The following is a 22,399-nucleotide window of genomic DNA, read 5'->3' as shown; positions in this document are numbered from 1 at the left end:
AGGTGGTTGGGATTAGGTTCAGGGTTGTGGGAGGCTGCTGTCTGTCTGTCTCTCCCAGTGAGGGGGCCACCATGTGGGGTCATGGAGCAGCTGGGGTCAGCTGGCACTGGTGGATCATCCCCGTCTAACCCCACCTGTCAAACATGGACACCATTTGTTGCTACCAGAAATAAACCCTAGCGGTGTTTATCCCCAACCGTAATAAAAGCTTCTCTCTTTCTGTTTTCTGTTCTCTGTTCCTATTTGTTGCCCAAAATGAACCATAGGGCTAGATTCAACCCGGATCGAGGAAAATCTGCGTTCTAGCGCGATTGAAATGAGGTCATTTCCAATTGAGCCAACATACGGCACGCAGCGTTTCAAGTAAATGCAGTCTCACGCCATAGCGCGGCTCTTCCGAGATCTGAATTGAATCTAGCCCTAAGCCCTAATCTGGTGGTTAGCCCTAAACTCTACTGTGTGATGTTTTTTCTTAAAAGCAATTTTGGCTCCCTCTCTTCCTGTTTCTAGCTTTTTCCCCCCCAATTTCTCCGTCGGTATTCCTCCCTTTCTTTCACTCGTTCTCCATCTCTCTCTCCATGGAGTGTGATCTGGCTATTGCTGGTTGTCATTTACAGCCCCCCCACCTAAATTAACCCACAACCATGTCAGAGCAGATGAGAGACCATAGACACCATTGGAATCTTATACATTTCTATTACCATTTGCAGTTAAAGTTGTTAAAAGTGCTCCCGTTATTAAACGGGGGCTGTGTTATTTAAAGGTGTTATACAGCAGATAGCTTTTGATGGGTTGGTGTGTTTTATATATAAAACAGACAGAGAGGAATAGATATGGGGAGAGAGAGAGAGAGAGAGAGAGAGAGAGAGAGAGAGAGAGAGAGAGAGAGAGAGAGAGAGAGAGAAAGAAATCCATGAGTCGTGTTACAGACGCATTGGTGAGAGCTCCCGCACGCACGCGTGCACACACACCCACACACATACACCCACACACACACACTGGGCACCTGAAAATATAAAAAAACAGAGGACCAAATGCAGTCCTCTTTCTACCCCCAAAACTAGATTATCTCTGTGCTTTGTTTTTTGAGTGGGGGAGGGTGGAGGGGTTATTTGTTTATTTTCTTGGTCGCAGAGAGCACAACATACACACACACACACACACAGCCACGTACTCCCTCACTGATTTACTGTTGTATTCAAACCATTTACCCAAAGTAGGCTACTGTCAATTTTTTCCCGACAAAATACTTTACAACCCACCGAGAAACAACAACCTTGACTCTTATAAAACCCTGATATTTAGTGGGCTAGTGTGTCATTTCAAACCATAATGACATGGAAAATCTGGTAACCTTTTATAACCTCTATATAGCCATCCTTTTGACCTCTATGGTAAGTGTGTCATTGTATTGTTGGGTATTGAAAAACATAACGACATGAAAAATCATGTAACCTCTATATAACCTTTTATAACGTGTTATAACTGTTGAGATACGGTCCAGCTTGTCCTTTATGCCATTGTATTGTTGTGTATTGACCAAGTCTTATTTTTGCATTTTGCATTAAACATTGAGTTCCAACAGAATGTGTCCCTGAGGCGTATATGCCACTGCTTGGCTATAGTGTTGTGTTGTTTAGTAATGGCTCCATCAAACCCAGTGTTGGGGCCAAGGCCATAACCCAAAAGTGTGTGTATGTATGTGTATGTATGTGTGTGTGTGTGTGTGTGTGTGTGTGTGTGTGTGTGTGTGTGTGTGTGTGTGTGTGTGTGTGTGTGTATATGTGTGTGTGCATGTGTGTGTGACCCAAAACTTCTAATGGATGCCATTTCTATGGACAATTTAAATCAGATTGGTCTTCCATGCTGACTCTCTCTCTCTCTCTCTGTGCCCTGCCACACATCAACTACTTTGCCCATTGCCTATACCACTGAACCATTGCCTATACCACTGAACCATTGCCTATACCACTGAACCATTGCCTATACCACTGAACCATTGCCTATACCACTGAAATATAAATACAGTACATTTGAGAAAAGGATAGTTCTGATACTGTGGTGCCATTGAAAATGTCATAGTTATGTTGGTTGTTGAGTTAACGCTATAAACAGATAACACTCTTGTTTTTAAATCTTCCACCCGTCAAGCCTTGTCCGGCATCACCATTTCAGACCATGCTTACAAATGTTTTCACCAAAATGTCAACTTAACCTTGATAAACAATTTTGACCCACACTACATTCTACTGTATGTTTGAGAGTGTGCATGAAAGAAAGGAAGAAAGAATGAAAGAAAATGGTAAATGTAGCCCGAAGCCTACACACGTGGCTTTTTGTGCGATTTATGTTCAGTGGGTATGCTATCTGTTTCATTTGTTTATGTTTGTGTGTTTTTGTACATTGTGGTGCATGATAACACTTGTGTTACACTCTCACATTGTCGTGGCGTTTCGTTTGTTTTGTTGTCTGTGCCCCTGTAAAACACACACATCTCACCACCCCACCTTTATTGTTCTTGTTTTCTTTTCTTTTTTTTTTGTCCTTGTAAATATCTATAAGTCTAACACAAAAAGTGAGCTCTTTTAATAGATAGAAAGAGCCTAACATTCTGGCATGCACTTGTTGTTTTCTCTTTTTTTTTTTTCGTGTTACTTTTCTTTTTTTTAACCTAACAACACCCAACAAAGGCAAATATCAAAACAGAGAAAGTTGAGGGGGGGGGGGGGGGGACTAAGGAACCAAAAAAATCATAAAGAAACAATCAACAAAGAACTTCTGAAAACGTCAGAGTCTGTAGTGCTGTGTTTCATTCTCAAACATTTCTAACATTTCTGTTCTGTTCCCTGTTAGTCTTGCATTGTTCGCTTATCCTATAAGAAACAAAATACCACTACAGATATACTACTCAAATACTACTCAAATACTACTCAAATATTACTCAAATACTACTACACACATAAGCAGCCCGGATTTCAGTTTGCTATTATCATCACAATGTTAGAATGGCTTCACAATGTTTCTACAGTTACACAACGTCTCTGTGTTTTGTCGCTGTTCTGTCTTTAACAATGTCACAATATCTACTGTTGCATTACACATGTAATAAGGTTTATATGTTTGTAGATGTTAAAACGTCCTTGGTTAAACTACCTATCCTAACAATGGAGAGAAAGGGAGGATATATTGAAATGCACAATTTTCTTCACAGATTACTACTACTACAACAATATTATATAAACGCAAGCAAAAAAAAAAATTTGTAAAAGGAAAGAAATGTTACCAGTCAATACTACTTCCCCTTTTTTAGCCATCACTTTAAGATTATACAGTGTTAAAAATAATAATATTGTATTACATGTAAGTATATGGCTAGGTTTACACCGAAACATCCTTTTGTGAGTGTGTGTGTGTAAAGTGATGAAACTTTAACTTCTACCTCCGTGTCCCATAATCGAAGCATATACTCGCCCCCCCAAATAATACTAGCTTCCCTCCTTAGTAAAGAATAACGTGTTAAAAGAATGCATAACTCAATCACTTGGTCAATACAGAAACATACTGCCATAGACAAAGTCAAAATGCATATCTTAAGTATTGTCCTAATGAGGTTTCTCAAGTATTTATCTTGTATGTTTGAACTTCGTCATTTTGCTCAGTGTAAACCTAGCCACGTTTCTGTGCCAAACCCATCGTCACTCCCCAACATTCACACATTTTGCATTCGAGGTGGATAAAAACAACACGTTCAATTAGACCTCTCGTCGCTTGTAAAGGTTTTTTTTTTTAAATTATTGTATTTAAAATAGTTTTGCATCTGTCAGTCTCACAAATGGTTTTCTCTTCTGAAAACGGAATAATAATAATCAATCATAATAATAAATAAATAAACTAAATCGTTTTTTCTCTCCAAATCACCGCTTGAGAATAAGCAGGGAAAGTTGGGTATAAAAAAAAACTATTAATAAGAGAAAAAAAAGGGAATACATTTTTTTCAAATAACCAACTTGGCTTGATTAATGTATGTACCCCTCGGCAGACACACAGCTGGAAATCCAATAAGAAGTCTCACTAAAATGACTTTAAACTGTAAAGTTATTAGACTAATAAATGTACAGTATATCCTGACTTTTATCACTCAGGATCCTATAATACTAGCATGAATTGATCAGTATAACCTGATTGCAGGTTATAACCTGTTATAACTGTTGAGTCAGTGGCATATAGGCTTCAACGCACAATATATTCCACACTGTACTCTGCGTCCGTATATAATCGTGAGACTCTAGGTGAAACTCGACAGCTGCAGCCATATCAAGGAAAAAAGGGCTATATGAAAACTCCAGCACCTTAACCTTTGCTCTATGACCTTTGACCTTGTGACCTTGGTGGTTCCGAGCAGGGGTCAAGGTCTTGGCACTTTCATGTAACCCAAGTCTACATAACATATGTATTTGTATGTTCATTCAGACATTGGTCATTTAGTTGGACCTGCAGCCATATCAAGGAAAAAAGGGCTATATGAAAACTCCAGCACCTTAACCTTTGCTCTATGACCTTTGACCTTGTGACCTTGGTGGTTCCGAGCAGGGGTCAAGGTCTTGGCACTTTCATGTAACCCAAGTCTACATAACATATGTATTTGTATGTTCATTCAGACATTGGTCATTTAGTTGGACCCCCTATAGGGAAAGTTTGGCAAGGTAGGTGTGAATATTTTGCCGCTTTTTGACTTTTTGATGTTGAAAAATAAAAACAATCGTGAACAGCAATGGCCATGTCTTTGACCAAAAGCTGTCTATTTGTTCACTTTAAAGGCGTCTCCAGATACATCTAATCTTGGAATCTCCAAAATATCTCTTATTATTTCTAATAAAGGAGATTGTTGAGTCACTTTCAGGCACAGCAGTAATTGCCATCATTCAATTTCTGTACATATACATTTACGGTGATGTTTTTTTCCTGTAGATTTTTTACAGTAGGTCATACAGAGAAGCTGTGTTTCGACCTTCATATTATAAATAATCAAGTCTGATTGTGACGTTATAACAACAGTATAGTTTGACAGATGGGGCTGTGTTGTGTTGCCTGGGAGACCATCTGAGAAGACTTTGGTTTGACTTTAACTGACATTTGGACCCAGAACACCCCAGTATTCGGGTGGGATTATTCCACTTAATAGGGAGAATAATATCATAGTATGCTGTTTCTTTGCTTTACATCTTTGGATGTAAATAAGAAAGAAAGAAGGAAAGGGAGTTAAGTAAGAGTATTCACTCAAGATTACCTGAGGAATGAATGTGGTGGTGGAACATTTGATCAGGAAGCTCTGAGACCTTTGAAGTGAATTGAATGAAACCCCACTGAATGACCACGTCTGGTGTTACACAGAAATCCCCCCACCCCAGTCTGGTGTTACAGAAAAATCAATCCCACTTAACATTTTTCCAGAACTTGGGTATGGATACGCAACCGGAAACTGTTTTCGTGTTTGTTTTAATCTTAAAGTGCATATAGCATCTAAAACCTCTTTTAAACTGTTCAAACATACAAAATTACAAGATGGTGTGTCTTGTCTTCTTCTAAAAGTCCATATTCAGACTTCCTTTCAGATAGATAGATTTTTAGGCTATTTACAATGTACACATGAATGTATGCAACAGGGGTACATACTGTATTTCATGTGCAAGACAGTCAGTGCTACTTTGGGTTGGATAACATGCACATAGCACGGTTCGCACGATTAGTTATCACAACACAGAGGCTATATGCATGGTCACAGATAAATGGGGTAGAGGGTCCAGTTGCGTTTCACCCATAGAGATAGAATACCTAGAATGGCCATCCCCATTCAAATCAATGGTAATGGCCGCCATGTTTCTATTCCTAGGGTTTCTTCCACTCCCATGTTCCTTACAGTATTTTTCATAACATATAAAATGCACAAAAGCACAATACAGTAGTTGTTCACAGTTTCGAAGAGACATTGGCATGGGGCGGTATGGTCAAGTAGTCACTTTATATCATTTTCTTTTATCTCCCCCTCGGAAAGGAAATGAAGAGGAAAAGACTTGAAACCTCTTAGTTCTGCTTGTGGTTTCAGTTCAAAGTGTTTTGTTTGAATGACAGTTCCAGTTGAATGTATCATTTGCAAACATGAAGCTTTCATTTGTGCTTCTCGTCTTAATTACTTTTCACAGGCGTGGGCAACATTTTGACACAAACTTACGCCTGCATTTCTGTCTTTGACTGAGATTAAGAGGGGATGAAAAAAAACAAAGGAAAACAAAACAAATGTAAAAACCACTTTCCCGGGACAGGGCGATGATCAAACACGCATTATGGGTAGGTGCTTTCATCCATTTAGAAAATATAGAAACATGGGATTATGATCAATTTGACATGTTACAGTATGTGCTTGTGTGTGTATTACATATGTTACATGTGTGTATTACATATGTTACATGTGTGTATTACATATGTTACATGTGTGTATTACATGTGCATGTCTGTGTACAACTACACTACTCCTGGCTACTCGATATCAATGGCAGCACTGTCTGAATCCATTCCAAGCCTAGCTATAATTTACCCATTCATGACTATTATCCTGTCATTATACCCTCGACACAGAGTCCATTCCAACATCCAGAGCTTCACGCAATTGAGCCAAAACCACATCCACCAGCAGCGGCTTCCAACAGCCATAAAAGTAGACAGTAGGTATCCGTCTGGCTCTCTCCAAAACCCACGACAAGCATCTGAAAAAGTCTCTCTCTTCCTAACCTCTCCCCCCGTTCCCTCTTCTCCCCTTCCAAACTCGAGATAAGCGTCCGAAAAACCCTACACATCTCTCTTTCCTAACCCCCCCCCCCCCCCTTCTCCTCTTATTCCCCTTCTCCTGTTCTCTCTTTACAGAGCCATTGTCCTAAATGGAACCATATTCCCTACATAGTGCACTACTTTTGATCAGAGCCGGTCAAAAGTAGTGTACTACAGAGGGAATAGGGTGCCAATTAGGACGGAGGAGGAGTCTTTCCATTCACAACCCGCTGAGACAGTAGCGGATCAGGTGGTTCGGTAAGGAGACCATTGCCCTATTTGACTGAAAAGGGTCTCTGTCTCTCTCCCCGTGCAACCAGACACTGCGACACATCGACAGATTACGCACACACACGCAGGCATGCACGCACACACATGGGGAGAAAGTCTGGCTGAAACTCTAGCTAACTGTCGCGGAGCCTCTTCAGTGTCGCTGGGTAAGCAGTAAGCAGTTCAGGAGAGGAATAGACATTCCTGCCTGTGTTCACGTCGACGCATGTAAAGTGTGTGTGTGTGTGTGTGTGTGTTTAGGGCCCCTTACTGTATCATTTATCCTGCCATCAGCAGGCGATGGGCCTTCAACTCCATCTCCATGTGGAGTTAGTCTATATATATATAAATACAAACCTTGCTGGTTCTTACCTCCCCATAGGGGATTAAATGTATTTTAGTCTTGGAAGGAAACCCTGACCGTGTGTCTGAAACTGAAATTCCCTATATCAGGGATGGGCAACTTTGATGGGGTTGGGGACACGGAACTCGTCATGAGGGACCACAATTACTTGTGGGTCTGCGTACCCATATGTGCGTACCCCCCACCACATTGGCAGCAAATTATTTTAGCAGCCCCCCTCTTGACAGCTGAGAGAACATTTTAGAATTTTTTAGAGGTACTTTTTTGCAATTCTACACATTTTGCCATGGGGTGGAGAGAAATGTTTGCATAGCTGCGGGAAGTAGGGGTGCTGAGAGTACTTCAACACCCCATGAAAAATCGAATTTAAATTTGTATATATTAAAATAAATTTTCTCCATCAAATTAGTACACTAGCCCTTTATTACTTGTGTATGAGCGGAGATAAATACTGGCCAGCAGAGTAGAGAACCTTGTGTATTCTACTATTCTAACTTGCAACAGTAAGTTAAGATGCCAACTGAATTGATCCGAGGGCCATCAAAAGGGGGCGGCGCCAGTTGCCCATCCTTGCCCTATATAGTGCACTACTTTTGATAAGGGCTCTGGTCAAAACTAGTGCACTACATAGGGAATAGAGTGTCATTCCGGACACAGCCTCACCCTGCATACAGAACAGCATAGCGCTTTCACTTGACTTCCTGGTTCTCTAGTTGCCCTGGATAGCAGATGTGAACACAACACTGGTTGTGTGAAAAATGTAACCCAGTCGAAATAACTGGTGACCAGAAAAGACAACCTATCACTCACAGCACTGCCAATGAGACACAGGCTGTACCCCTGTTCCTGGAGAGCTACCGTCCTGTGGGTTTTCACTCCCAACCCTAAAATAGCGCACCTGATTCTAATCACCGGCTGATAAGCCGAATCAGGTTAGTTACAACTGGGGTTGGAGCAAAAACCTACATGAGGATAGCTCTTCAGGAACAGGGTTGGAGCGAAAACCTACATGAGGATAGCTCTTCAGGAACAGGGTTGGAGAGCCCTGTTGAAGTGTCTACAAGGACACATAGTGTGGATACATGTCAATGGTAGTATGTATGTATAAATAGTTTGACTGGCCTCGTCCTCAGTTGTCATTCACCTCTTCCTCTCTGTTGCTATCTCTGTCTCCCCCCCCCCCCCACGTTTTTGCCTGAACTTTTACCCACAAACATGTGGGTAAAAGTTGAGACTCTACAGTATGGAACTTCATAGAGTGGTTATAAAGCACCTTAGTGTGGCTACAAGGCTTCACGGAATGTTTTCAGGGTGCCTGGGGTACAGTAGAGTCTACAGTTCCTACTGTAACCATCCGCCCCTGGTTTTTCCAACCTCTTACGCCCTTTAATTACCAAAGTGGTAATGCAATAATAAAGAGAGAGAGAGCGACTCCTGTTACTCTACTCTAATCTCCTCTTCCACAACCCCCACACCATCCCTCCTTCCCCTCCTGCTCTCCCTGACCTCTCCTTCCCTCAACCCCATATCCTCGATGACCTCCCTCCATCTCTCCTTCCCTCGTCTGTCTTTGCGACCAGGCCAAGAAAAAAAAGAAGTGAAAAGCCATTTCCTAAACGCCCTTTACTCTCTCCTTCTCCACCACCAAGCATAGCTACCACTAGCCACTAGACTGGTCCCAGATCAGTATGTGTTTTAATCAACTTTCTCTGACTGTCATAGACAGAGGAGATGGCTGAAACACCTACAGATCTGGGAACAAGCAATGTTACCAATACAGGTTCGAGACAATACATCTTCCCTGTGTTTGAAACACATCCCATGGCACCTTTCATGCTTCCCTATCAGACAAAATGCTAACAACTGTAACACGTCTCTGCTCTATCTACTTCATGACAGCTCAGGCTTTTAATAACAACCATCTCTGCATTCAAAATGACCAAATCTAGATTTAAAGAGATTAAATGTTGAGTGGTTTTAAGAACAAGGTGAACATGGGTGAGGATTTAAAATGAGAAAAAATGGATGGTGGAAAAATACTGGTTAGATAAGAGGAAATAATTAGTAGAAGATTAAATAATTTTTACAAACTAAAGAATCTCAGACAAAATGAACAATTTGTACAATTGGAGAACACAAACCCACAGCAAGATGATAACCAGCCATCAACAGTCACCAGAATTGTAAATCAAAGCACTGTTTGTACATCAAATGTGATCAATAATGAGTATGTATGACTATTATGTTTAATCAACCAATTAAGCATCTAATCAGATTCATAACGAGAAAGAATTCATTCACAACGGAGATCTTATCTTTGCTCTGAGTTGCGTAACCGTGGCGATTGTAACCATGGCTGATTAACATCGCCGTTGACGACAGCGAGACAGAAAACATTAGAACACTATCGAGTGTTCCCGTTCATCTTTCCATTCCATTCCCAACACTCCATCAATCATTTTGAACAGACCCCCGTTTCATTCGCTGCACTGCTGCCCTCCCCAACAGAATCACAGCGGCAGAGGGCGAATGAATCGGGCTGAACAAAATGCTTACTTTACCATCATTAGACCGAGATCCGACTCAATGGTAGCACAGTAACAGTAACCTCGCTGTATAAAAAAAACCCTTAATCAAATCAGCGCTATCAGGGATGGTTAGAGTATGAAGTACCCTCTTCTTGGTTTAGTGCATATCCATACAGTAGCTTTCACATGTAAAGTGCATGTCACACACTACTACACAGTGCTTTAGGAAAGCCTAAAAGATAGACCGTATCTATTTCCAAGGCTGTTGGTTAAACACCATTCATTCTCTTTGCTGTGTTTGTGTGCTCTGGGGGACAAGGGAGGGAGGAGAGTTTGTTTAGAATGTTTCAGAACAGTGGATGACTTGTACTTCTCTAGAGAATATCTCTGAGTACAAGGATAGATCAGCGTGGATTATCTGCTGTAGAGTCTTTTGATCAATCTGAATTATCTGACGGGAGACAAATTCATTGTGAAGCAGTCTAGAACCAATCCAATCTCTTTGGGTCTCTACCAAACTTTGTCCTTCCAGCTTTCCCTCAAACACACAACCCAACATACCTTTACAAATAATCAAATAAGTCCCAAGACAAAATATACCTACTGAATCCAACATCCCTCTGAAATACTGTGCACATATCTGTAGGTCAAATATATATAAATATACTAGACGACACAGACAAACCACCAATTCACCAGACAACCGTTTGTATAGTCTAAGTGAAGATGGAGAACATGGGTATAGACAGTCTTTCCTGGGTGGGTATGTTGGGCACTGAGGCAGTTTGTATGACAACAACCTTGTCTCTGTGGTAGTAGATACAACATAGATTAGGGCATGTTGTTGCGGGGGTAAGTGGGCATCTGGGCAATAGATTGCATGGGCGTGATGGGGCTGAGGGGTAGTTTTTTTGGGAAGGTTGCAATTTCCTTTTGTGTGGATTTGATGCGTGTATGTGTGTGTGTGTGTGCGTGCGTGCGTATCATATCAGATATAGTAAGTTTACCTAGCGTGTTCACCCTCCAACCAAATACATCCTCCCTGTCGTATCCTTGGGTTGTGCTGTGGTATCCAATTTAGCCATATGGTCTTGGAAAATCATTGGATCCGTGGGTCTGTGGACCTTGCAAGGTATTATGGGTATACAATACAACACGGTCTATCTGAGACCATGCAACGTCCACCGGCGTCCCACTACCATGACACCATGTTACTGTAAGATAGCTATATCACACCCCTCACTGTCACTTCGGATGCTTTTAAGAACGGAGAGCTCCGTTGTTACGGAGACCAGGGAGCTCCGTTGTTACGGAGACCAGGAAGCTCCGTTGTTACGGAGACCAGGAAGGAACAGTAGAACTGCTTCCTATTTGCCAGTTGTGCAGACAGACCGACAGGCAGACAACAAGACAGATATGGGGTGTGGAACTGGACTGGAGGGAAAAGAGGATAGTTTTCAAATGTCAAACAAGAGATACACTCTTCCGTCTCCTCAGAGAGACAAATGAGCTCCTCCGCTCCCATCTCAATGGCTTTCCCGTAAATACACGGATCTCTACTCACGAACGTCCAACACCAACTTAAAACTATTGCTCACTTATGTATCCTACGGAGCCACAAGTAACTCGGCGGTTTTCTGAATAGGTTTGATGAACAAGAAGCCAAGTAATGTTTATATTAGGTTAATAACGTTTTACTTAAGTTTCATGAATAGTTAAAACCCTCATCATCTGGTCCTCTGTTCACACACTAGCAGCAGGAAAGCAGGCTCTCCAAGACCATTTACATACACCAGATGGCCAGCATGGATATGACAGCACAACCAGGGCCCCTTACCTTTGACCAGCCAAGAGTTGACGATAATCTACATAAGGATGTTTTAAACTCAGTGGCTTTTAATTGGTCTTGAATCTATTCATGAAGAACGAGAGAATGAGAGAGGGGTTGTTCTTGATTGTGAGGAAAAGCTCGACCTTCCCATATCATGGAGAATTTCTCAGAAATTATTTGTCTGGGGGGGGGGGGGGTTCATGTGGGGTTTCGTATGTGGGGTAGGGGTAAGACTTTAGAGACGGGTGGGGGTGGAGTGTATGCATTGGGTAGATGTAAATGGGCTAGAATGTGAATGCCAATCTTGTTAAAAAATACATCTATGTGGGATTGCTTGTGTACTACTCTTCACCACTGGATTCGGGTTGCTGAAAATCTTTATCTTCCTCTTCCTCACGACTAGCTGCAGCAAAAAAAAGGTGGGTCAGTCCAGCTTTGCTTCTTCAATGGGTGGAAAAAAATAGAAAGTGCTTCTCAAAAGAACTGAGAAAATCATCATCAGCCTTTACAAAGCATTGTTTCGTTGTTTCTGTTTTGCTTTGACGAATATGGAATCCGGTATGACATTTGCTTCATTCTTCATTCCACTTTCTCCAGGCATCTTGTCCATCCATCGTCCGATATCGATCCAGTCCAATCCTTCAGTTCATCATGTGTGAGTGTGTTTAACCGTTCGTCTCGGAAAGACAGGAGGATGACAGATGGGGTGTCCAGACAAGGGTCAGTGTACCAAAAAAATTAAAAAAGATATTCTCTTCCGCCATCCAATTCATCCCTTACAACAAGGTACCTTTTACAACGAGGGCAGGTTGGAGAGTCCATAGAATGTCCAGTCTCTCTTCTGTAGTGGTTTTAGATGGCTTCAGTCTCAATTTGGGGGTTGCAATGTAGACTCGTTCAGTGCTACGTCATGTCAAAAGCATCACTTCTTAAAGGGAACGTTCAAGAGCAAAGAGCCAAAAGCTTATAAAGCTTAGTAGAGTGGCTATGAAGCTTTGTAGAGTGGTTATGAGGCCTTGGAGAGCAAACTGTGTCCCATTTGCTTTGCTGAGCTCTTACCACGTGCCAAAGCTTATGAAGCTTCTTAGGGTGGCTACGCAGCTTCGTAGAGTGGATATGAAGTGTCTTAGAGTGACTGTAGTATCTATGTTGATGTTTTCAACAACCACGAGGGACTAGAATTGAACCTTTACAAAGGCTGTCAGATAATATTTGTGATGGCGACGTTTACCGTTGAAATATGTCTCTAGCTACCGAACAATGTTGTTAATGCTAAGTCAATCTCAACTATATTAGTTCAATTGTTTGAGTCTTTGCGGAATACTGTATAGTACATCTACCTTTTTTCACATTGTTAGCAATCTACTATAGAGTTAACTTAGATTTCACATTGTTATACGACAGCCTCCAGAAAGCTTCTGCTGTTAATATATTACCTCTTTACGTACTACTGACGCATTCAAGTACGCGTGGAAAAGTAGCTATAAATTAGCAATATGGTTAAGTGCTTAAAAAAACAAAACAACTGAGTGACTGTTAAAAAAACAAACAACGAAGACAACTAAATTGTTTTAAAAGTTAACTGGCCAGGTTTCAGTGGAGCTAAGTGTGTTTCTATCTGTTCCGTTTCAGCCATTTAGTGTGAATTATAAGCGTGCAAATGCTCTGTAGGATTCACTGAAGGTCTATTGTTTGTTCGACAGTATTTGGGGATTTGGTGTTAGATAGAATAAGTCCAAAAGGATTTCTACCATGACTATGGATGGGAGTGATGCGTTCTAAATCAGTTCAATTCAGTCATCTCTAAAAGTAAACCAACTCCTCTCTTCCTCACTTCATCACTCGCACTTTAGCACAACAGCTCATATGGTTTAATAAAGTGCCTCAAGAGTTGTGCAGACTTATTTGCAATTCAGAATGTGTACATATTTATACTTTATATTTACAAAAAAAAAGGATTAAACGGCATAACATACCATAAACTAGCTTGCATTTTCTATTTTATTAAAGGAGTAACATTAGCATGAAGTTACTACTGTTGTTAAGAGTTAGATTTTTGCGATGACTGAATGGTAAAAGACTGAGAAATTAATTGAAACTAATTTGTCAAAAGGTATTTCAAATAACTGCCTTTTTTCCTAAAATATTTTTGTTAGCGGTAGTGTTAATATCAAATATATTGCAAATCTAACGCGGCTTCTAAGTTGTTTCACTATAGACTTGCTTAAGGAGGTTGTTGCTAATCGTTCCGAAGTTTCTTTGGGAACTTTCCCCATTTCATTTTCTAAAGAGAATGTTGTTTGTTCATTCGTTGGGTCTCTGAAACATTTTCTGAATTTGTCAACTTTTCCCGTTTTTTCCTTCATATTGTTTCTCCTCTTCCTCTTCCTCCTTCCTCTTCTGCCAGCTACATGACATCCGACTCGACCACGCACTGCTCTGTATATTCCTTAACCAGCTCCACCTTCAGTGTCTGGCGACAGAATTCAACCATGGGTTTCCACATGGGGGGATCCAGAAACATCTGACACATGACGTAGCCCTTCAGGGTGGCTGTGTGGCGCCGGAGGTGACTCAGGAACTGCTGAAGCACCAGGCCTATGTCCTTACCGAACACGTCGATGTTGAGGTAGTACGTGTCGTCACCAACTCGGTAAGGACCTCCAGGCACCCGGAAGGGGTGGGTGCAGAGGCTGGCCACGGCGGGGACGTCGCGGTCGTCCACCATCCAGTCGATGTCCTTGAATGAATGAATTCATTTTATTTGAGAAATGTGAAATACGTATAGAGTTGCTTCAGCCATGGGAGTAGAGCAATACATTGAAAATAATCAAGGATTTTTACAACTTTTGGGTTTCAAAATTAGAGTAACTTTCCCAAGTTTTACAGATGCTTATTTTCCCCTGATTCCGAGAGTCTTCCAACCGAGATTTCTTGGAAACCTGGGAATTTGGGGAAAGTTACAGGAATTTTGCAACCCCAAACACGATAAAGTCAACCAACTTATTTCCACAGAGGTTCTCATTATGATATAATATTTTACCTTCTTCAGAAGAATGGCCATGTTGCTGGGTAGGGGCTTGAACGGCTGCCAGTCCTGGACGATGGTAGCGTTAGGGAGTACGTTGGACATCAGGCCAGAGTTGAGGAACATCTGGTGGGCCTCGTTGAGGTCCAGAAGGACCGGGGGAACCAGGGGGGTGTCAGAACTCTGGGAGGTACCCTCAGAGGAGGGAGGGAGGGTCACATGCAGCCCCAGTTCGGAGAGCCGGAGCTTGAGGTCTTCGGCATTGAAGCGAACTAGCAGGATGCCCTTTTGGAGAGAGGCGGTGGTGAAGGGACGTAGGGTAAAGAGAAGGTTGTGTGGTTGGTTAATAGACTGTTGTGAAAGGGGAATGTGTCATTTTGGTAGAACATGATTTCCTGACACAAGTGGACTAGAGTTCTCGTCAGAAATAGGGCGACTAGAAATAACTTGGAAAATGTTGGAAATTTGGAAGGTTTAACAATACGAATCAATCAATTAGCCAATCAGGCAAGCAACAAATGAACCAATTAACCAATACCTACCTGTTTGGTGATGAGGCGGTACTTCTGAAAGTCCTTGGGCCCCAGCTGGTCGTCGCGGGTCAGCCTGGTCACCTTCACCTCAGGCCACTTGGACTTGACCAGCTGAGAGCAGAACCGCAGAAGCACCCCTGCCACGCCCTTCCCCCTCTCCTGCGGGGCCACACGTAACCCCTCCACCAGCATGGTGTCACCGTCATCTATCACACACACTGACTCCAGGGCAATCTGGTGGGGGGGGGGATAAAGGAGAAGGGGATGGGGAAGAAAGGAGAGGGGGAGAGAAAGACGTAGGGAGATTATGAACAGCTGAAGAGATACACATTGTGGGAACATTATCTGTAATTCTCTTGTTATTTCTAGGTAATATACATTTGAAGTCTGAAGTTTACATACACCTTAGCCAAATACATTTAAACTCAGTTTCACAATTCCTGACATTTAACCCAAGTAAAAATTCACGGTCTTAGGTCAGTTAGAATAACCACTTTATTTTAATAATGTGAAATATCAGAATAATAGTAGAGAGAATGATTTATTTCAGTTTTCATTTCTTTCATCACGTTCCCAGTGGGTCAGAAGTTTACATACACTCAATTAGAATTTGGTAGCATTGCCTTTAAATTGTTTAACTTGGGTCAAACGTTTTGGGTAGCCTTCCACGAGCTTCCCACAATAAGTTGGGTGAATTTTGGTCCATTCCTCCTGACAGAGCTGGTGTAACTGAGTCAGGTTTGTAGGCCTCCTTGCTCACACACACTTTTTCAGTTCTGCCCACAACTTTTCTATAGGATTGAGGTCAGGGCTTTGTGATGGCCACTCCAATACCTTGACTTTGTTGTCCTTAAGCCATTTTGCCACAACTTTGGAAGTATGATTGGGGTCATTGTCCATTTGGAAGATCCATTTGCGACCAAGCTTTAACTTCCTGACTGATGTATTGAGATGTTGCTTCAATATATCCAAATCATTTTCCTTCCCACATGATGCCATCTATTTTGTGAAGTGCACCAGTCCCTCCTGCAGCAAAGCACCCGCACAACATGATGCTGACACCCCCGTGCTTAACGGTTGGGATGGTGTTCTTCGGCTTACAAGCCTCCCCCTTTTTCCTCCAAACATAACGATGGTCATTATGGCCAAACAGTTCTATTTTTGTTTCATCAGACCAGAGGACATTTTGGAGCAGTGGCTTCTTCCTTGCGGAGCGGCCTTTCAGGTTATGACGATATAGGACTCGTTTTACTGTGGATATAAATACTTTTGTACCTGTTTCCTCCAGCATCTTCACAAGGTCCTTTGCTGTTGTTCTGGGATTGATTTGCACTTTTCGCACCAAAGTACGTTTATCTCTAGGAGACAGAACGCGTCTCCTTCCTGAGCGATATGACGGCTACGTGGTCCCATGGTGTTTATACTGCGTACTGTTATTTGTACAGATGACCGTGGTACCTTCAGGCATTTGAAAAATGCTCCCAAGGATGACCCAGAAATGTGGAGGTCTAAAAAAATATTCTGAGATCTTGGCTGATTTCTTTTGATTTTCCCATGATGTCAAGAAAGGAGGCACTGAGTTTAAAGGTAGGCCTTGAAATACATCCACAGGTACACCTTCAATTGACTCAAATGATGTCAATTAGCTATCAGAAGCTTCTACAGCCATTACATAATTTTCTGGAATTTTCCAAGCTGTTTAAAGGCACAGTCAACTTAGTGTATGTAAACCTCTGACACACTGGAATTGTGATACAGTGAATTATAAGTGAAATAATCTGTCTGTAAACAATTGTTGGAAAAATTACTTGTGTCATGCACCCAGTAGATGTCCTAACCGACTTGCCAAAACTATAGTTTGTTAACAAGACATTTTATGGAGTGGTTGAAAAACCAGTTTTAATGACTCCAACCTAAGAGTATGTAAACGTCTGACTTCAACTGTAACTCTCAATGGTTCCAAAGTAGGCCACTCCTAATCTCCAGGGTTCCTTTAGGACTTTAACATGGATTCTATTTCTCTGGTATCACCCTTGAAGACTCTTGTAACTCCTCACACCACTTTGCCCTGCTTGTTTGCAAAGCATTAGTATGACAGTGTGGTTGGTCTCGAACAGCCAGGCAGTGTAGTGCGTGGGCAGGTACTGGTAGTTCCTAATACAGCCCTTTTTACAGCTTAATAACCCCCTTAAAAACAAGCTATAACATGTTTATATTACCCTTATAACACTGTTTATAGCCTTTTCTCCCCACTTTTCCCTCTTTGCACTCCAGTACAACGGTACAGTTGGTCTCCTGTTGCCAGGCCTGGTAGCGTTCCTCACACTCACACTTAAAACACCTTAATAACATCTTTGTAAACATGCTACAACATGTTTATGACACACTTTATAACCTTTTCTCACCACTTTGCCCTGCTTGCGGGCCAGTATGACGGTGCGGTTGGACTCGGACAGCCAGGCGGTGTAGCGGGTCGGCAGGTAGTCCAGCCCTCCATAGATGTCCTGGCTCATCGCCATGATCTCTTCAAAGTCCTCCTCTGTCGCCACGGTGAACTGGAGGCCCGTCTGGGGAGGGGTCTCGGGGAGCTGGGGGCGGGGCAGGCTGTTCTCAATCTTCATCTTTACAGCTGGAGACAGGAAGGAGAGATGGGATGGAGAGGGAGTAAGGCCAGAAGAAGGGAGTGAGAAAGGGGGGAATGGAGGAGAGGAAAGAATATTGGAGAAAGTAGAGAGGAAGAGAAGAAGAAGATGGAGGTGAGTTGGAGAGTGAGAGAGAAGGGTGGAAGAGGTCAAATAAGAGAGAGAGGAATAGATAAATGAAGAGATCGGGTAGAAATAGTGAAGGAGTGAGAGGGATTGGAGGGATATAGATTGATATAAAGAGAATGAGAGGAGGGAGTGAGGGAGAGAGATCAATAGAGATCAGGAAGAGGGAGAAAGAGAAAGGGCGAGAGAGTGCAAAAATCTGATTAGGGACCAGGAGCAGGCCTATAAAGCAAATGGACAGGAAGCACATCCGTTGCTGTAATTGAGAATGTGATCTGATTTAACTCCAGTAAAGTAAAGCTACAGTATATACTCTAGAGATAAATAGATAAATAACATCCCGTCTTAAAGGGCCAGTGCAGTCAAAATTCTGTTTTGTATCATATTGTACAACAGCTTATGAAACTTACACTGTAAAAGTGTGACACATTTGTATCTGTGTTATTTCCTGATTGTTGCTGGTTGAAAATACAATCTACACATGACCTTGTAATCCGCAGGTTTTGCCTGGGTGGAGTTTCGGCTTGCCTGATGACATCGTCAGGTGATAAATGAGAGAATAGGCCAATAAAATTGCTAAAAAGCGATTTGTGTTTCTTTTTGACAATTTTAATGGAAAACTATTATAGTAAGGTACTTAATTGTTACCCAGAAATAATTTGATATTGCTATAAAAATAGCTGCATTGGGCCTTTAAGGATAAATACTGAACAGCAGGTTCGACAGGAGGGAAATATGCTGCAGAACTCACATCCAGCATTTCTCCAAAGCTGCTAGGTACACAAAGTATCCTTCAAAAAGAAAGATGACAAATACCCAATTTAATGGGGAAATGTAGTTTAGTGTGAATAGCACAATGTTTAGCATATTTATACACTCAGTGGCCAGCTTATTAGGTACAACACCTCGTTCACGAAAATGGTTCGCTCCTACAGACAGTGAGTCATGTGGTCGTGGCTTTCTATATAAAGCAGGCAGACAGGCATAGGCGCATTCAGTTATCGTTCGATTGAACGTTAGAATGGGCAAAATCGAGTGACCTCGTCGTTGCCAGGCGCGCCGGTTCCAGAACCTCAGAAATGGACGGCCTCCTGGGCTTTTCACGCACAACAGTGTCTTTCTAGGGTTCACCGAGAATGAAGCGACAAACAGAAAACAGTCAGCGGCAGTCCTTTGGGCGAAAACAGCTCGTTGATGAGAGAGGTCGAAGGAGAACGGCAAGAATCGTGCAAGCTACAGTAACAGCGGGGCCACAAACAGGCAAATAACGGCACAGTACAACAGTGGTGTGCAGAATGGCATCTGGGAGCCCACAACTCGTCTGTCATTGACACGGAAGGGCTATTGCAGCAGACGACCACAACGGGTTGTGTCATGCAGATGGCAGAGTCCGGAATTGGCAAAAGCAGCATAAGTCTATGGCTCCATCCTGCCTAGTGTCAATGGCACACGTTAGGTCCCTTGATACCAATTGAGCAACATTTCCATTCCCTTTAGAATTCAGGCTGTTCTGGAGGCTGACCCTGTACTAGATTGGTGTACCTAAAAAAGGTATATTTTCCATTGAACCTTTCTTTAAGTAGGCAAGTAAGAACAAATTCTTATTTACAACGACGGCCTAGGAACAGCGAGTTAACTGCCTTGTTCAGGGGCAGAACGACAGATTTGACTTTGTCAGCTCGGGGGATTCGATCTAGCAACCTTTCGGTTACAGGCCCAACGCTCTAACGACTAGGCTACCTGTCAACCCAATGTACGACACATGATTTCCAGTGTTCTGTTCGTGACACTCAAGGTGCTGGATGACGGTCACAAGACTTGCCACTGAATGTTTTGGGATTATTCTCATATCTGTTGATAAGTGATTGATGCCAGACTGGAGGTACAAGGACCGAGGACACACTGATTATTCACCGGTGTATTCGCAGTCTGGCGTCAATCACTATAAAAAGACATAAACATAATCCATAACATTCAGTATGAAGTCTAGTGACTGTCAATCCACACCTTGAGTATCACAAATTGAACACTGGAAATCATGTGTAGTACATCATATATGAATATGCTTAACATTGTGTTAATCACTATAAACTAAATATTATTTTTAGATCTTAACATTTTTTTTAAAAATGTTACTGAGACCTAGGTCTCTTTTCCAAATAATACCATATTGTCACGATCGTCGTATGGAGTAGACCAAAGCGCAGCGTGGTTAGAATACATTCTTCTTTATTTAATGAAGAACATGAAGAACACGAAGAACAAAAACAACAAAACGAATAATATGAACGAGACCGCTATATAAACAATGTGCTAATGTGCAACATAACATAGACAATAACCCACGAAATACCCAAAGAAGATGGCTGCCTAAATATGGTTCCCAATCAGAGACAACGATAAACACCTGACTCTAATTGAGAACCAATCTAGGCAACCATAGACCAACATAAACACCTAGATGAAAACAACCCCATAAATCTACAAAAAAACCTAGACAGTACAAACATCCTAGAATAAGACAAAAACACACATATCACCCATGTCACACCCTGACCTAACCAAAATAATAAAGAAAACAAAGAATACCAAGGTCAGGGCGAGACACATATAAATATATGCATATATGGAAATATATGCAACTTTTAGTGACCTTACATTTCCCCATTACAGTCCTGGCAATTCCTATTACACCCATACACTGTCTAGATGCCTGTATACTTTATGCTTCACAACACTTCAACCATATCCCTGTAATTCACATCAATGGGTCAACTTTAACATCAATGGGCATTGGTCAGACAGAGTAAGTAGCTTCAAAACATGTCAACCTCAAAGGGTCTTGGTCAGGCAGTCTACACAACCATAACCTCTTAACTTACTACCGCATCCCAATGTTTTGACCAGAGTGGACGGGGTCTTGGTCAGGAAAAACACAGACAACACAACCCCTAACCACACAGACGGCACTAATGTGACTTCTGGTCATCGCCAGGACGCCAGCCCAGTTTGCCCGTCCAGTTTGGCAACAGTTTGTATGTGGCACAGAGAGAGGCGACTGGCATCCGTCCCTGTGGCGCGCCCCCCTCTGCCAACCCCCTATCCCCCTAATCCCTTCGGTAATTCCCCCTCACCCGCTTCCCTGGATTCCTCGGAAAACACTGGCTCACTCGGAAAACAATCACATTTTTCTGAGCTTGGGAAAAGCATGGTGCGAAACGAGCGAGAGAGGAGGAGGGCTCAGGTCGTTGGAAAGGGATTCCGGAAAGGTGCAGAGATTATTGAGTGGTTAAAGCCTGTGTGTGTGTCCATGTGTGTATGCATCCGTATGTGTGTGTGTGTCCATGTGCGTATGCATCCGTATGTGTGTGTGTGTCCATGTGCGTATGCATCCGTATGTGTGTGTGTGTCCATGCGCGTATGCATCCGTTTGTGTGTGTGTGTCCATGTGCGTATGCGCCCGTATGTGTGTGTGTGTCCATGTGTGTGTGTTTCCCCCGTCCGTGTGTAATATGTGTGTACATTTACGTTTTAGTCATTTAGCAGACACTCATATCAAGAGTAGCTAACAGTAGTGAGTGCATACATTTTCATACTTTTTTGTGTGTATTTCTATGTGTAAGAGTGTATCTCTGTCTCCATCTGTGTGTGTGTTCTCTGTCCCATGCATGCATGGACAGCTAGTGTTAGTTGGCCCCAGGGGGAATGAGGCTTCTAGCTGAAGCAGTGAGGCAGGGCCAGACATTTCCGATAATCTGTCGATGGGAGATGTGTCTGGGCTGAGGAAGGGAGGGAGGGATGCCGCCTGCCTGGGACAGAGAAAACACTGTCTGGCCCCAGCAGACCTAACACACTCCCCTGTCTCTAACTGGTACTTTTCCATCAACTGGCATGCATAGGCACGGTGCCATAAACACACTGGGGGAGGAGGGGGAGGGGGGGGGGGGGGGGGGGGCAGTGACAGTGTCACACACACAAACCTGCACACACAATGAATCACTAACTGCCACGTGAACTTTAGCATGGCATCAATACACACCTCAGCAGCGCCCTTCCAATCAATCGACCGTCCACATATACACACGCGCGCGCACACACACCACCGTCTACGACCCGCGTTAACGCTTCACTCGTTTTTCTATCTGTTAACCTCCTCAGTGACATGAAATATCACATGAGAAAGATAATTACTACACAGATACACTCTTAAAACAAAATGTACTATCTAGAACCTAAGAGGGTTCTTCCGGCTGTC

The 22,399-nt window shown here is 42.5% G+C and overlaps 1 protein-coding gene across 3 annotated transcripts in view; it reads right to left on the bottom strand.

Moving 5' to 3' along the window:
* Positions 1-1,173: 1,173 nt before the first annotated feature.
* nat16 (N-acetyltransferase 16) overlaps positions 1,174-22,399 on the bottom strand; it is a 31,889-nt gene continuing 10,663 nt past the window's right edge. The window contains exons 2-6 of one of the 3 annotated variants that reach the window (XR_005038595.1): positions 17,782-18,005; positions 15,386-15,610; positions 14,859-15,128; positions 4,492-14,555; positions 1,174-4,303 (exon numbers count right to left, since the gene is read on the bottom strand). Coding sequence is in view for 1 of the 3 variants with exons in the window: in XM_021577689.2 (XP_021433364.1) it covers positions 14,223-14,555; positions 14,859-15,128; positions 15,386-15,610; positions 17,782-17,997 (1,044 nt within the window). In the remaining 2 variants the exon portion in view is untranslated. Of the gene's footprint in view, positions 14,556-14,858; positions 15,129-15,385; positions 15,611-17,781; positions 18,006-22,399 lie in introns of all 3 variants that reach the window. The other 2 variants (XR_005038596.1, XM_021577689.2) reach the window with 2 other exon arrangements.

The sequence above is a fragment of the Oncorhynchus mykiss genome, chromosome 21 (genome assembly GCF_013265735.2).
Source record: "Oncorhynchus mykiss isolate Arlee chromosome 21, USDA_OmykA_1.1, whole genome shotgun sequence".
Classification (NCBI taxonomy): Eukaryota; Metazoa; Chordata; class Actinopteri; order Salmoniformes; family Salmonidae; genus Oncorhynchus; species Oncorhynchus mykiss.
The sequence above is the reverse complement of the archived record's forward strand: the minus strand, read 5'-3'. Positions and strand labels throughout refer to the sequence as shown.